The sequence below is a fragment of the Myxocyprinus asiaticus genome, chromosome 3 (genome assembly GCF_019703515.2).
Source record: "Myxocyprinus asiaticus isolate MX2 ecotype Aquarium Trade chromosome 3, UBuf_Myxa_2, whole genome shotgun sequence".
NCBI classification, from domain to species: Eukaryota; Metazoa; Chordata; class Actinopteri; order Cypriniformes; family Catostomidae; genus Myxocyprinus; species Myxocyprinus asiaticus.
This window is the reverse complement of record NC_059346.1, coordinates 22,574,980-22,589,378: the sequence shown is the minus strand read 5'-3', so window position 1 is coordinate 22,589,378 and position 14,399 is coordinate 22,574,980. Positions and strand designations below refer to the sequence as shown.

General features: G+C 38.2%; 1 protein-coding gene across 1 annotated transcript in view; it reads right to left on the bottom strand.

The window, feature by feature from the left end:
- dnah10 (dynein axonemal heavy chain 10) overlaps positions 1 to 14,399 on the bottom strand; it is a 46,982-nt gene that overhangs the window by 14,804 nt on the left and 17,779 nt on the right. Inside the window, exons 36-58 of the mRNA XM_051658216.1 lie at positions 14,187 to 14,378; positions 13,867 to 13,985; positions 13,561 to 13,719; positions 13,031 to 13,166; positions 12,823 to 12,945; positions 11,164 to 11,295; positions 10,867 to 11,083; positions 10,609 to 10,728; positions 9,763 to 9,908; positions 9,504 to 9,656; positions 9,105 to 9,365; positions 8,802 to 8,974; positions 8,513 to 8,606; positions 8,179 to 8,343; positions 7,862 to 8,050; positions 7,448 to 7,619; positions 7,045 to 7,248; positions 6,845 to 6,925; positions 4,778 to 4,975; positions 4,531 to 4,692; positions 3,961 to 4,135; positions 1,060 to 1,241; positions 12 to 148 (exon numbers count right to left, since the gene is read on the bottom strand). Of these exons, the coding sequence (XP_051514176.1) occupies positions 12 to 148; positions 1,060 to 1,241; positions 3,961 to 4,135; positions 4,531 to 4,692; positions 4,778 to 4,975; positions 6,845 to 6,925; positions 7,045 to 7,248; positions 7,448 to 7,619; positions 7,862 to 8,050; positions 8,179 to 8,343; positions 8,513 to 8,606; positions 8,802 to 8,974; positions 9,105 to 9,365; positions 9,504 to 9,656; positions 9,763 to 9,908; positions 10,609 to 10,728; positions 10,867 to 11,083; positions 11,164 to 11,295; positions 12,823 to 12,945; positions 13,031 to 13,166; positions 13,561 to 13,719; positions 13,867 to 13,985; positions 14,187 to 14,378 (3,690 nt within the window). The remainder of the gene's footprint in view (positions 1 to 11; positions 149 to 1,059; positions 1,242 to 3,960; positions 4,136 to 4,530; positions 4,693 to 4,777; positions 4,976 to 6,844; positions 6,926 to 7,044; positions 7,249 to 7,447; positions 7,620 to 7,861; positions 8,051 to 8,178; positions 8,344 to 8,512; positions 8,607 to 8,801; positions 8,975 to 9,104; positions 9,366 to 9,503; positions 9,657 to 9,762; positions 9,909 to 10,608; positions 10,729 to 10,866; positions 11,084 to 11,163; positions 11,296 to 12,822; positions 12,946 to 13,030; positions 13,167 to 13,560; positions 13,720 to 13,866; positions 13,986 to 14,186; positions 14,379 to 14,399) is intronic.

The following is a 14,399-nucleotide window of genomic DNA, read 5'->3' as shown; positions in this document are numbered from 1 at the left end:
GCATATCAGACCTTCTCTCTCTTTGGTTTGATATCTTTGGCCACATCACAGTAGCCCATGACTGCCTCCACGAACCTTAGCATGCCAGAACCAGCTTTACTGATGGCCTGCATCTCCTCAAAACTGGTGTTGAGGTTCTTTAGGTAGGCTGGGTAAATGACAAGGAGGAGGCAATAAAATACTTAATTTCTAAAGGTAGGTATGCATATATGAGTTTATGGGTGCCTTTCATTCTTTTGTTTGTAGCCATAAACCCAACACATCTTAAAGGTATTGTTCACCCAAAAATGAAAATTCTCTCATCACTCACTCACCCTCATGCCATCCCAGATGTGTATGTCTTTCTTCTGCTGATCACAAACAAAGATTTTTAGAAGACTATTTCAGCTCTGAAGGTCCATACAATGCAAGTGAATGGTGACCAGATCTTTGAAGGGCCAAAAAGCACATAAAGGCAGTATAAAAGTAATCTGACTCCAGTGGTTAAATCTATATCTTCAGAAGCTATATGATAGGTGTGGGTGAGAAACAGATCAATATTTAAGTCCTTTTTTACTGTAAATTCTCCTCCCTGCTCAGTAGGTTGCGATATGCACAAAGAATGCAAATCGCCAAAAACAAAAGAAGAAGAATGTGTAAGTGAAAGTGGAGATTTATAGTACAAAAAAAAAAAAAAAGTCTCTCAACCACACCTATCATATCGCTTCTGAAGACATGGATTCAACCACTGGAGTCATAAAGACTATTTTTATGCTGCCTTTATATGCTTTTTGGACTTTCAAAGTTCTGGCCACCATTCATTTGCATTGTATGGACCAACAGAGCTGAGATATTCTAAAAATCTTTGTTTGTGTTCAGCAGAAGAAAGAAAGTCATACACATTGGGATGGCATGAAGGTGAGTAAATGATGAGAGAATTTTCATTTTTGGGTGAACTATCCCTTTTAATAATAGAGATCCCAAATTGCAGCATTTTGGAACTCGATTCAACATCAAAAGGACTTTAACAAAACCTGATTTATAAACTAAATTATTGTCGTTACATGGATGGTGAGTTACTTTTGACTGTCTTGACTTGACTGGCATTAATAGAGTCACAGTCCATCTCCATAAGTGAGCGCAGGAAGTTGGCCTCTGACATCATGCCCTTGGCCGTCTTCCAGTTGATTTCTTTATAGCCACGTATCACCAGAATGCACTCGCACACAACCTGCACTTGTTTTGGTGGCTTGGCGAAGGATCTATAACACAGTGAAGAAGAGGGTGGAAGAGATACATAAGGGAAGAGCATAGAAGTTGCCAGATCACTACAGCAGCCTGTAATGAAACAGAAGATGCAAAAGAATACACTGTCATTCAAAGGTATTTTGTTATTTTCCTTTTCCTAAAAACACAGTAAAAAAAAAAAAGCAAAGCACAAAGAGAACTGGAAAATGCTTTCTTATTTATTGGGGGTCTTTATGTAACAAACGAAAGGGACAGGTTTAGGTCGCAAATTCCTACTTACAGCCGTCTTCAACAGACGGCATTAAAACACAAAACCTACAGTACAATGCACGTAAATCAGTGTAAAGCTGTACAATGTGCAATGCAACAAAATCAGCATCTGATTTCATTGCATGAGTATTTGAAATACAGATAGACAGATTCAGTCTTAGCTGGGTGGGAATGGTCATCTCTGCAAACACCATCCATTCACATGTGTAAATTTTTATAAGAGCATTTAATTCATAAGCAGTATATGATTTACAAGAGTCAGCAAAAAATTCTTCGACTTGGGATGCATCAGTACGTGATTTAGTGCTAGGGCCCAGACTGGGGTACAAATATCCCTGGGGGTACGTGAGGTGATGATGGGGGTATGCAAACAAAGTTTTACAAAAAGATTTAACATTCTTCTAATTTCATCTCAATCTAAAATAACATTCAAACCAAGATTTCTCAAAGGCAAAAAATTATTTTGTGCGCCCTCTGGTGTAGAAACACCAAAATGGTTGTGTCATAAAGGTCAGATAATAGCATGCAATGAAATAACCCTATCTTTTGTGGTTTAAAAAATGCATCTACATAAGTGTCGTGCATAAGTGAGCACCATTCGGGATGAGAGTATATTCTTTTCACCAGCCCAGCACACTGCTAGGTGACATAGCTAAGTGATCGATAAAATTGATACTTCGCTGTTTTACCAGACTAGCCTTGATAGTCGTCAACGATATTAGTTTAGTTGTTTTTTTTAACGCAGTTTGAAACATAATTTGTATATAAAGGTGAGATGCATAGGGAGTTTTGATTCTGATGGCATGCGTTTATAAGTTTTGATGAACAGTGTCAGATGTCACTAGCACTGGTGCGGGCAAAATAATTTTCCACATTCACGCGCAGTAATTTTCACTCACATTTGCTCGCACCCTAGAGCCCTGTTTTTTTCCCATTGTTGCACAATTTTATTTTGTAAGCAAATGAGCTCAACCTGGCTGACATTTTTAATTATCATAAAAAACACCTTGAGCTGGCCGTGCAGTTGCACAGATACTTCCATGCAATGCTTTAAGTCAGCCGGCAATGCTGTACCAACAATTATGCGAATATTTGTTATATCCTGAAACAGTTCCAGCAGCTATTCTTGCATACTGGCAGGTCTTATAAAGTGCTGTCATGAGAAAATGAGTCTGCCCATGAAATAGTGTCCCCAGTGGGTAATCGTTTGTAATGCCTGATCAAAAACCTATCGAGTTATCGCTACGGCTTTGAAACTGTGAAAAGCACTATACATATGAAAATAACTTGACTGACTTCACATAAATAATTAACATATTTTTTTTTTTTTTTTTTAAACCTTCATGCATTAATGACATGTTTTAGGAAAGTTGGTTTTTAAATGTAGGCTACACAAATCTGCTCAGCACACATATTTAGACTGCACAGAAATATTATTGACAGCTGTTCCTTCATAATTACGGGTGTGTATAAGAGATTGTAAGATGTGTAAATATGTAATATATTTTGCAATATTGTGGTTCAGTAATTCTGTAGTGGATAGCTTGCAAATTGTAAGCTAACTGAAAAACACATAGAACAATAAATGTTTATTTTCACAATCTATAGTTTTGGTTATATACTATTATGTGTAATATATGATTTAAAAGTAATTAAATGTCATTGTGGAGATGGGGGCGTGGTCGAGCAACGTTCAGTGGAAAGCGGTAAGGATTGACACCTGGAGGAAATTATCTCTAACAGTTGTTTTGTGTTGCAGTGAGAGCTGGAGAGAGATATAAGGGCAGTCCAGACCACCGGAAGAGAGAGAGAGAGTGATGCACGAAGCCGACACTCTGTGTGTGATTGTATGTACGCTGAAAAGCGAGACTGTGTGTGTATCCAACTAATAAGTGTGATTAATAAAAAAGACTCACGTGGACTGTTCACCTGGCCCCCACTTCCTCCTTCATAAGTGAGCAAGAGAACTTTCATAGTCATATTTATAAAGTTATATCAACATAAATCATTAAAGGATTTTGTAGGATTTCTACAGAGGCAGTGAATTGAGTACACATTAAAAAAATCTATGAGGCAGTGGAATCGCTATGATGCAGATGGGGACTAGATTTCACGGGCTGATTAATTTGATCAAGACACTGGTACTGTGTCCTGCTCCAGCAACATGATGAGGGAGGAGTTATGTCATATCTAGCACATCCATCTCAATAATTTCTCAAGCCACTTATTCAATATGATAAAAAATATCATGTTCAGAACATGTACAAATATAACATGTATACAATAAGGGAGTTGCTTTACAAAGCTAAATTATATTGTGTTAAATATACATATATTCAAAATACCTTGTGTGAATGTTGTCTTTGCGTTAGAGAAGGGGTATGCAAAAGCATATTGAATGTTTGAAGGGGTTCGCCACTGTAAAAAGTTTGGGAACCAATGGCCTAGAGGAACATTGCCCACCTGATTTCTGTGACATCAGATTTGTCCAAGTCTTGTAGGGCGATCCGTGCAGCCTCTAAAGCAGGAAGAGCCTCAGCTAGAGAGCTTTCAGCATCCTTCTTCTCCACGACTATTACCTTATTCTGCTCCTCTATCTCTTTAGCCTTCTCCTCTGCCAGGGCTTTCTTCTCCTCCGCTAAAGGAGAAAGAGTTTACTATCCATTTGAAACTGTTTGCCATCTCGTCTTTGTTCAATAAATCTAAATTAATATGTGACAAATCCCTGTTACAAAAACCAGCATATGTTACACGCTGATCTTCAGCATGGGATGCTGCTGTGCTGGTGTCGCCACCAGGCTTCTCATCAGGTTGGTCAACCAGATTCAATAGAAAGACCATGCTGGTCGACCAGATTTACCAGCTGAGATTTGCTGGTCTACCAAGTTGGTACCAAGCTGGTATTTAGCAGGGATATCAATAAAAAAAAAAATCTGTCGATTTTTCCAAATCGGTCTGTGAGAACTTGAATTGTTTGAATACCCCATAGATTTAGATCAGAAATGCTTTTATATGATGTGATTTTGTACTAACCGACAGCAGTATTAGAGCAGATCTCTTGTAGAAGGATTTCACAGGCTGAAGTTTTCTCTGCCAGCACCACTTTCTGCTCAGCTAGTTTAATGTTGAGCTCAGCTAGCTGCCCACTAGCCTCCTTCAGCTTATCCAAACCCCCCTCTAGACGTTTACATTGCGCTGGAGTGTGCACACAGATGCAGTACATTAATTCAAGATTGCAGTCACAAATTTCCCTAAACAGCACAAGAAAATCTGCTCTTACCCAGGATGTAATTATCTTTGTCCTCCAGCAGCATGGAGTAGGTACCAATGAAATCCAGGTAGTTTTTGGGGGTTACATAGTTGCTGCGACGAAGTGTCTGTTGGAACAGTTTACTATACTCGCCTACAGAGCTGTGCACCTTGCACACGTGATCCATCACTGCCTCTGCATGACACTCTGGGATCATGGGACTCTCACCTGACAAAAGACATGGCACCTAAACTATAATGAATGACTTTGCATTCCATTAAATTATTGAAATAACACTGTATGTATACAGTAAATCATGATTATCCTAAGCTTAGATCAACTTCCTAAATGTTCTAAGCTTAAATGTGAAGTATGTAATTTTTTCTGATTAGACAACTATAAGCCATTTTTTGGTTGATTTCCCCGAAAAGTGTACACACTTTGGCTCTATGGCACTATTAATACATTGCTCTCTTTGTTTATGCATCTCAACTAGCCCGACACAGCAACATTAGCTTAACCAATTATGTGAGTTTGGGTCGGGAGTCAGGACTATTGTTTGTTCAGGCAATAGAAGACAGAGGGAATGTTTAAAAAAAAACCTGCTTGAAAAGTCATTATTTTTGCAATTACATTTGGTTGCCCTAGTAGCACAGAAATTACACACTTTACCATGAACTATTATGAGCTAATGTTAATTGATTCAACGGATACACTTGCTGGTCCTCATTCATGAAACTTTCGGAAATAACTGGGAGAAATAATTGGGAGAAATTTACGCGTAAAATGGACCTTCACGAAAACTTTTCTCTGGATTCACAAATACTATGTACAGCCAAGATTTGTTTGTTAAATGTGTGTATGTTGGGCGTGTACATGTTCATTTGCAATTATCATAATCCACGGCCATGAAAATGCCATATAAGGAAGGCACCAAACTCGCAAGTAAATAATGTTAACATCTATGCGGAACAGTAATGAAATAATTTTTATGAATGAAATGCATTTACATCATAAGATTTTGATTTCAAGCACAATAGCATCTCAAAGAGAGTGAGGACTAACTGTCATCGCATGTTTTGATGTCACTGGAGGCACTTTTGTGAATCAAACAGTTCAAGAAGTCAATAAAAATGAGTGTAAATGAGACATGAGTGTAAAAGATGTTCAGTACACAGACTGGAGGATGTCCACCACCATTTATGTTCTCTGGTTCAGTTCGCAGTGCCAGCATCATTTGTGAAACTTCTCGGGTAAATCATGATGGTAACAGTGATATACTTGTAACTGGAAGAATCTTCAGAGAAATTAATAGAATGCCTGAAGAAGATCTTAAACTGAAACGCTATATTACAGATTTGCAAATTATACGACAGTGTGTGGGCTTTTTCTATAATCTTCCCTTTTGCATTGTGTACGTACCTGCCTGCGATGTGTTTATTTATTGGTTTAACAGCATTAGCATTGACCATACGTTATCAACTGAACGCGATTTGCTGATGCCTATATTAAATTATGAAACCTAATTTATAGAGCTCATGTAAAATAAAAAAAAACTGTCCAACCTGTCACGTTAGATTGTTTTGAGAAAATCAAACGCAAACTTCGTTTTTCCATGAACCTTTCACCCCATGTCAAGCACTTCTGCTGGAAAAAAGATAAGCAGAGTTGAGGAAAAAACTGCTTTAAAAAATACATGCAAGCAGCAAAGAAACGTTTCTAAATAAGTATAGGCTAAGTTAAAAAGTTTTTTGTTTTTTTTACTAATTTTTGTTATTTTTTAGGTTCATTTAACTCATTTAATTATTAGATATTTTTTCATTACTTATTTAATTTCACTTCTATCAAAATGTAGTCATGTCATTTTGATTGAAAGAACACAATATGTTCCGATGTCTTATGCACGATTTACACATGGTCGGAAGCAAGTGTAAATTTTGTTTGTACCAACTAACATTTTGAAAATACGAAGAATTTATGTCAGAGCGGCTTTACGAACGATTTACACAAAAATTTGTTCTGCTCGTGTTTCATGAATGATGCCCACTGACCATATTTTAAAAAACAACTTTACATTTTCAAGAAGTGAAGAGATACCTAAGAAGGACTTGGCCACTGCATGTAAAGCCTGAAGAGGCCATGGAGAGAACCAGTCAATGCCAGTATTATTAACCAAACCTAATGAAAGCACACAAACACACACATATGCCAAATCAAATCAAAGAACATTTGAAACTCTAAAATGAAAGGTGGAGTGACTCCTAACAAGACATTTTTTGGATGTACTGCTCAAGGACCTGGGAAATTTCTACAGCGTGTTCTGAGAGTGTCTCCTACAGGCGACATGGCCAGCACTATGTGCAAGTTGTTGGCACTCTTGTTGACAAAGTATTGCCACAAGCTCTCTTTAGAAGGTCCAGAGCCCATCTTCATGGCCTCATCTCGCAGCTGGTTCAGGACTAACTCTTTCTCATCATCGGGAAACAGTGCTGGAACCATGCCTGACCACACACACACACACACACACACACACACACAGCAATTGCTGTTAGCATCTTATTTCATACATAACATTCCTAAAAGACACTTTCACGTGTCAAATTGCCAAAGAAAATTACAATTAATTTGTATCTGTATATTATCTCGCTAAGTATGCTAATTACTGAAAATGATTTTAAACCTAAAAGTTGCTTTTTATACCTGAGGTAAGCATGTTGTTGATGAGCTCCAGAAAACCTTCCTCTGCCACATGGGCATCGGTGAACAGAAAGACCATTTTCTTATTCTCTATACCTAATTTAAGGTACAGCGTTTTCAGATCGTCACGAAAGTTAGTCTCTGAGTACCCTCTACTAAGTAAAATTTCAAACACCTGCAAATGATAATAACACCATAAAAAACATTAACATTCCTTCATTTGCATTTTAGAAAAATGAAGGAGGCAGCAAAAGAGATAAAAGTGGGAAACATCTGAATGTTTTCAAAGACCTTATTTCCTGAAAACATTCAGATATTTTTTGTTTCCCACTTTTATCTCTTTTGATGCTTCCTTCATTTTATAGGTAAATACGAAATATATGAAGAAAAGATGGTAAGTTTAAGATGATGAATTACCTCATAACCTGCGGTGAAGGCAGCCAGCTTTGTAAGAGACTGTTTCCCTGAACCACCTACGCCAACCAGCAATGCATGACCACGGTCCATTCTAATGATGCGATGAACAACAGTCAGGTGCTCAAGAGCATCATCAAACAGCACCAAGTTCATTCTGGTCTTGTTTTCATTATACTCCTCAAGGATCTCCTAAAAGTGTTTGAAATTGCAGAAAATAAAGTGTGATAATCAATAATAAAAGATGCAGACTGAAAAGCCTGTTCATTTTCAGAGATGTTTAAGATTTTCTGGTTTAGAAGATTTTGACATCTCTGCACCTGAAACAGAGCTTTGGACGCATCATAGTCCAGTATGTCTTCATAGACTCTCGGTTCAGACTTAAGAGCTGTTCTGTAATCTCCAAATAGAATGGGGTCTCTCATGGCCGAATCGAGATCTGATCTGAAGTGCTCTTCAATCAAATTCTTTATGTGCCCCTGGACCTGTAGAAAGCAAAGCCATGAGAGAAATGCCATTAGACAATAAGTGTATAATTTGAGATAAAGACCATAATTGGCTTTTGTAATGTGCAAAACTCTTTTATTTTTCTCTGTTAAACATACAGTATGTGGAGATATTGAAAGTTAAAAAATAAATAAAAAAAAGCCATACCAGGACTTTGTCAGTTTCATTAATAAGTCTGTCATGGAAGACTCTTAAGCATTCATTCCTCCATACACGGACAAACTGGGTGACTGTGAAAAACCTGGTACAATGTGAGAACAGGGGTTATGTGAGAGCAAAACAAACATGACACAAACTGGCCATGACAAACACTGCATGAGGATTATACTTTGAGGCACAGTTGTATAGAGTCTTGCTTTAAAGCTCTTTCAAACAAAAAAATAAATGCTTCAGTCCTTATTATAATCAAATTCATCCGAATTATGAAACTCTTAACCTTTCAGGATTGGTCAGTGTCAGGCCATGGTAGACTCTGGAGAGATCTCTCAGGTTAAAGATATAGTGAAACTTGGAGGGTGTTGGTGGCAGGTCTTTAATGATGGTTTTGTACAACTCCAGCGTACAAAAGGTCAACTTGTCGCAGATAATTTGAATGCATTCCTCAAAAGGCTATAAAGTACAAAAGTAGTAATTCAAATTAAAATCTTTCATCTCAAAAAAGACAGATTTTTGTATGATTTTATGACGCCAAATATAATTTGTTCCGATACTGTATGGTGAGCTGTATTACTTCTCGCACCTTGGTATGTCCTTTAAGAATAGATGAGTAGATGAGATAGAGGGACTCCTCCTCAGGGAAGGGAATGTTGAACACACTGAATAGAGAGATAAATCGGGGATCCACCTCATTCCTACCACCCCCTGCCTTCCCCATAGCTGCAATGAAGCCTAAGTCCTTTATGCTCTTATAGTTAAGTTCCTTTCCTCTGTCATACAAGCCACCCCTATCCAACAGCAGCTTAAGGAGAGCTATAGGCTGCTGGGTGCCATACTCATCCACCTAAGATCAAACAAATATGAACCCATGAGGACCAATAAGGTGGAACTTCCAAACTTTGTGCCACATCAGCACACAACTACATTTTCCAGACTTCAGGTAATCCTCTGTTTCAGATCAGACCTATAAATCCAGTCTTACCCTTGGCATGTTGAGATCATCCATAAAGACAAGGAGCCTTTTGCCCATTGGAGGACCAAACGTGTCCTTGGTTCTCTTCTCAACACTTGCCTCCAGAGTCCTTTGCAAGTCCATGGATGTTGTTCTTGATGAGAAATTGATGCTCATCATTATCTGGAAAATGGTGCATTCTGGTTATTCTGTGTTAATGTCTGCTGAAGTACATTTTAAATTGTGTTTACAAAAAAAGTTTGTGTGATGTTCACTGCAGTGGACGTACAGTTGTATCTGTATTGAGATTACTGAGGAAGTTCTGTATGGTGGCTGTTTTAGAGGTGCCAGACTCTCCAACCAGCACCACTGGCCTTTTCACCTTCACCATCTGTTCCAAAAGCCAGTTAGCACGAGTGGTGTCTACCGTTGGAACTGATAGAAAACAATGGATAAAATAATCTTTTATTGGTGAAGCATCCTGACCCTGCTGAAAAAGTTAAGACCAGCATGAATTTTCATGATGGTCCATGGTGGTTTATGCTGTTTGGTACTGTTCTAGCTGGTGGACCAGCATACCCATGTTGTTCAACATCAAAAAATGCTGGTCAACCAGCATGGACTTTCAGATAAAGTTGGTTGACCAACGAAGGCTTACTGGTGAAAGGGATTGTTCACCCAAAAATAAAATTCTGTCATCATCTACTCATGCCCTCGTGCTGTCCCAAACCCATATGACTTTCTTTCTTCAGTGGAACACAAAAGCAGATGTTTTTCAGTCACCATTCACTTTTATTGTATCTTTTTTCTAAAAGATCAAAGTGAATGGTGACTGTGGCTCACATTATGCTTAACATCTACTTTTGTGTTTCACAGAAGAAAGTTATATGTGTTTGTAAATTATGAGAGAATTATCATTTTTAGAAAAATAGTTAATCCAAGCTATCCTGGACACCAACAGCATCCCATGCAGAGGACCAACACCAAAAAGCATGTTATTTTCAACAGGGGAGTAAAACAAATAGATAAGTGGAGAGAAGGGAGCAGGCTGGAGAGGACAAAACAAGAAAGAAGAGTGGAAGAGAGGAGAGGACAACACAGGAGGGTGTGAAAGCAAAAAAATCAGCTGCTTTACCAAGGATGTCGATGAATTTCATGTCAGGGTTATGAACGTATTTTGAGACCATGGAGCTCCAGGGAACCCACTTCTTTTGGGTCCCATCAAAGTGGAAATCATAGAGAGTCGGCAAATAAACTGCATAATTAAACAAAAGTTCAATCTCAGTTATCTAGACATAGAGAAGAGTTAATTAATTCATGGACAATACTGCAAGCAAAATGATCAAAATGGGGTCTAACTGAATAACAATGCATTATAATATTGCCATCTCACCGGGAATCTCTCCTGGGCCAGCAAGTACCTTCTCATCATGAACAATGTTCAGAGAAGACAACTTTTTAATAAAATCATCGAACTTCTGTCTGCCTTTGTCCAGGAGACAGGCCCCCAATGAACAGTAGAGTGCCTCTAGGAAATAACACTCAAGTTCTTCAGAAATGAAGTCCTCTTTCTCTAGCAGAGAATCCAGCATCACAGTTAACTGCATAACCTACAGAAAGAAAGAGGGTTGCACTACATGCAATATAACCTATGCTGGATTCTTCTTCAGGTCTCTACTGACTGACTCACCATGTTCAAATCAGTTTGTGGGATGACAGTCTTCAGTTTCTCTGTCTGTTTGCCATCAACTATACCATCCACTATCATATCAATGGCACTTGGTACATACTTCTCAAACACTTTGCTGAGATCTGTCTTTTCCTGTAGACACAGCAAAGCCAAGATTAAATGTATGTGTAAATTAATAGTGAGCAAACCTGCTCTATCATTAATCATTATGTCTATCACATCCAGTATATTGTAGGCATGTGATGGTAATTGGTAATACAGTATATCACGGTAATTAACATGCACAATATTGTTAATCATGGGCACTTCAAAATACCATAAATGATTCTAGATATCCTTTTAGCCAAATTGTTTAGATTTTTCTGGTCGCAGAGTTGTTGTTTTTTTTCATCAACGAATCAAGATTCACAACACTGCGTGAATGCAGCATAAATTACACATGCGCACTCTGATATAAACAAAACCAACATGGACGAGAAGCATTTGCACTTTAATCTGTACTAAAAGGACTGCACCAGATATTTATTTGTACATATTACAAATAATTAAACAGTGTTAAAGGTGCAATATGTAAAAATTTTCATGCAATATTCGCCTTTTTTTTGACAATGAGTGAACGGCTTGTAACGCAACTTAAAAAATGAGCCCTTCATGGACTTCCTAGGTTGCCTATTAAGGCCTGTAGACTGATTTTCATGCGAAGGGAGCGGGTCACTTTTGCCGGGAAAATCCAAAGGATGTGATGTTTAGGGCGCGCTCCCGAGAGCCTTGCCTCAGTAATAATGTAACGTTTGAATAAAGTCACGAGCGCAGGATCTAGATGCAGCTTAAAATTGAATAGAAAATAAATCAAATTACAAAAACAGGGTAAACACTTGAAACAAGGCAAGATAAGGAACTGGGAAAACAAATGTGAGCCAAGATAAGAAATGGTACATAAACTGGGAAAACACATCAACTGACCAAGGTAAAACAGACATCAGGGCAATATATACACAGGGATAAACAAGGTAAATGAAACACAGGTGAGAACAATAGGGAACAGCTGGTAGTGATAAGGGCAGTGAATTATGGGAAATGTAGTGAAAGGGAGACTAGAGACAGATGACAGGTGAATCATGACAAATAGCTTCTCTTCCGCATCAACAGACAGTCTGCAACACTAGGAAACGTTATCTTAGAGATGGAATCCAGCAAACGTCCGGCTCCCAGCACAACACCAACTCCTACACAAACTCAGAGTAAGCCAAAAAAAAAAAAAAAAAAAAAAACATTTATCTACTGAATCCAGTCTGGCTAAGCAGGAAAGTGATCGTGGTTGAGGGAAAACTAGAGTGAACATCGGCAGGGCAATTTTCCCATTAAATTAACATTTAGGTTGTGAAACTCTGTGAATCTCCAGCTTTTGTGATGTGATTCTCGCCTATGGATTTTAAATAAAGGTTTATTTATTATATGCATCTGAGTTATGCACATTATTAAAAAAAATATTAAAACAACAGTACATTTTATTGTTTTATTTATGTGTCATTAATTGTATGTAGTGTAATGTATAATGCATTTTTTTGGTAGGCTCAGCCTCCCTCGCCACCTTTAACAGACTGACACTAGTTATTTTCAGCGGCCCAGATAAAGGCAGCATAGAAAATTGAGTCTTACTGTGGGGGGTCTGCTGTTGACCCACTTTTCCCAGTAGGGAGCATAGCGAAGGTTCTTGGGGTCCACAAACACCATTCCACAACGAGAAACTGTAGCAGGGGAGGCATACTGCAGATCTCCAACCTAAAACAAACCTTTTGTGTTTGTAAACATAGAAAAATTATACTAAATTCTTATACTTAGACATGTTTGGGTCTTTACATGATACCTCAAAGAGAAGAGCACAGTGGTTCTGTAGACGGATTCTCTCTCCATTAGCCAGCGTGAGAAGCTTGTTATCATCCATAACTGAATTCATGTTCTCCACCCATAGAGCATCCACATCTCCATCAAACAGTATGTACCTGTGAATCCATGGTGAAGTTAATGGTAGATTCCTGTCTACATTCATTAGTATCAAACAGTGCCTTTGATATAAATTAGATTTAGCATGGAATTAAGATTATTCAAAGCATTGTATGAGTAAACAAATTTTAAGTTCATGTTGAAAAAAATCTTAATTCTTAATGTTGTAAGTTAGCCATTTCCTTAAAATGAAAGTGAATGGTGACAGAGGCTAACATTCCACATAACATCTCCTTTTGTACTCCACAGAAGAAAGTCACAAAAATGAAGGTGAGTAAATGAAGACAGAATTTACATTTTTGGAAGAATTATCCCTTTAATGTTAATCTTACAAGTTATAATAAAAAATTCTTCAATATCTAAAATCATGGATACAAAAACCATAATATTCACCTCCTTTCTTTTTTGTCTGTGGGCTTGTTGATGTCACGGAATATGTTAGACAGTATCCCATCAGTCCAATCTCGTGTGACCGGGTCCAGGATCCCGTACAGCTCAATCACACTCATCGCTTTAGGGTTCAGGCAGTACGTTTTGGTCTGCAGGCCCAATCTACAGAGATAATTCACATTCAACAGTTATGTTTTTGGGCCTGTTTTGCAAAGAACTGAAAATGTAGCAGAACTTCTAGACATTCTGTTTAAAAACTTGTATACAGCTGCCATATTAATATTTTGTCAGCTATGAGTAGACAGAAACCTGGTCTGTGACTGGCAGAGGGTGTTAATCACCACTGATTTCCCTCCCCCTGTTGGTCCAACTATCATGGTTGTGTGTCTTGTCATCATGGTCTCATACATTTGCACCACTTTATCCACCTACATTCAAAGATGAGTTGTGAATTATTACACTCAGTATTCTGTATTAATCAGCTGATTTACATAGATTAAAGTAAAATACAAAAATATGCAATTAACTCGTTTGTATTTGATTCATATGTGGAACAATGGACTGGGTGGCTCTGCTAGGTGCAGCCAATACTTTGTTTTGCACAGACGAATTTTATAGGGAAGAGTCACCTGGTTGGGTAGCATAATGTATTTGTTCTCCTGCAGGGTGGCCTCCACAGCATCATTGAAGCTGGGGTAACGAACACGTGGGCAGTCAAGGCCAGGGAACAGATCTGATATAAGGCCCAAGAACAGAGGAACATCCTCAAATACAAACTTGGGCAGGTTCATATCTCTTAGAGCCCGCATCAGGACAACATCCTAGCAAAAGGAGGAAAGGAA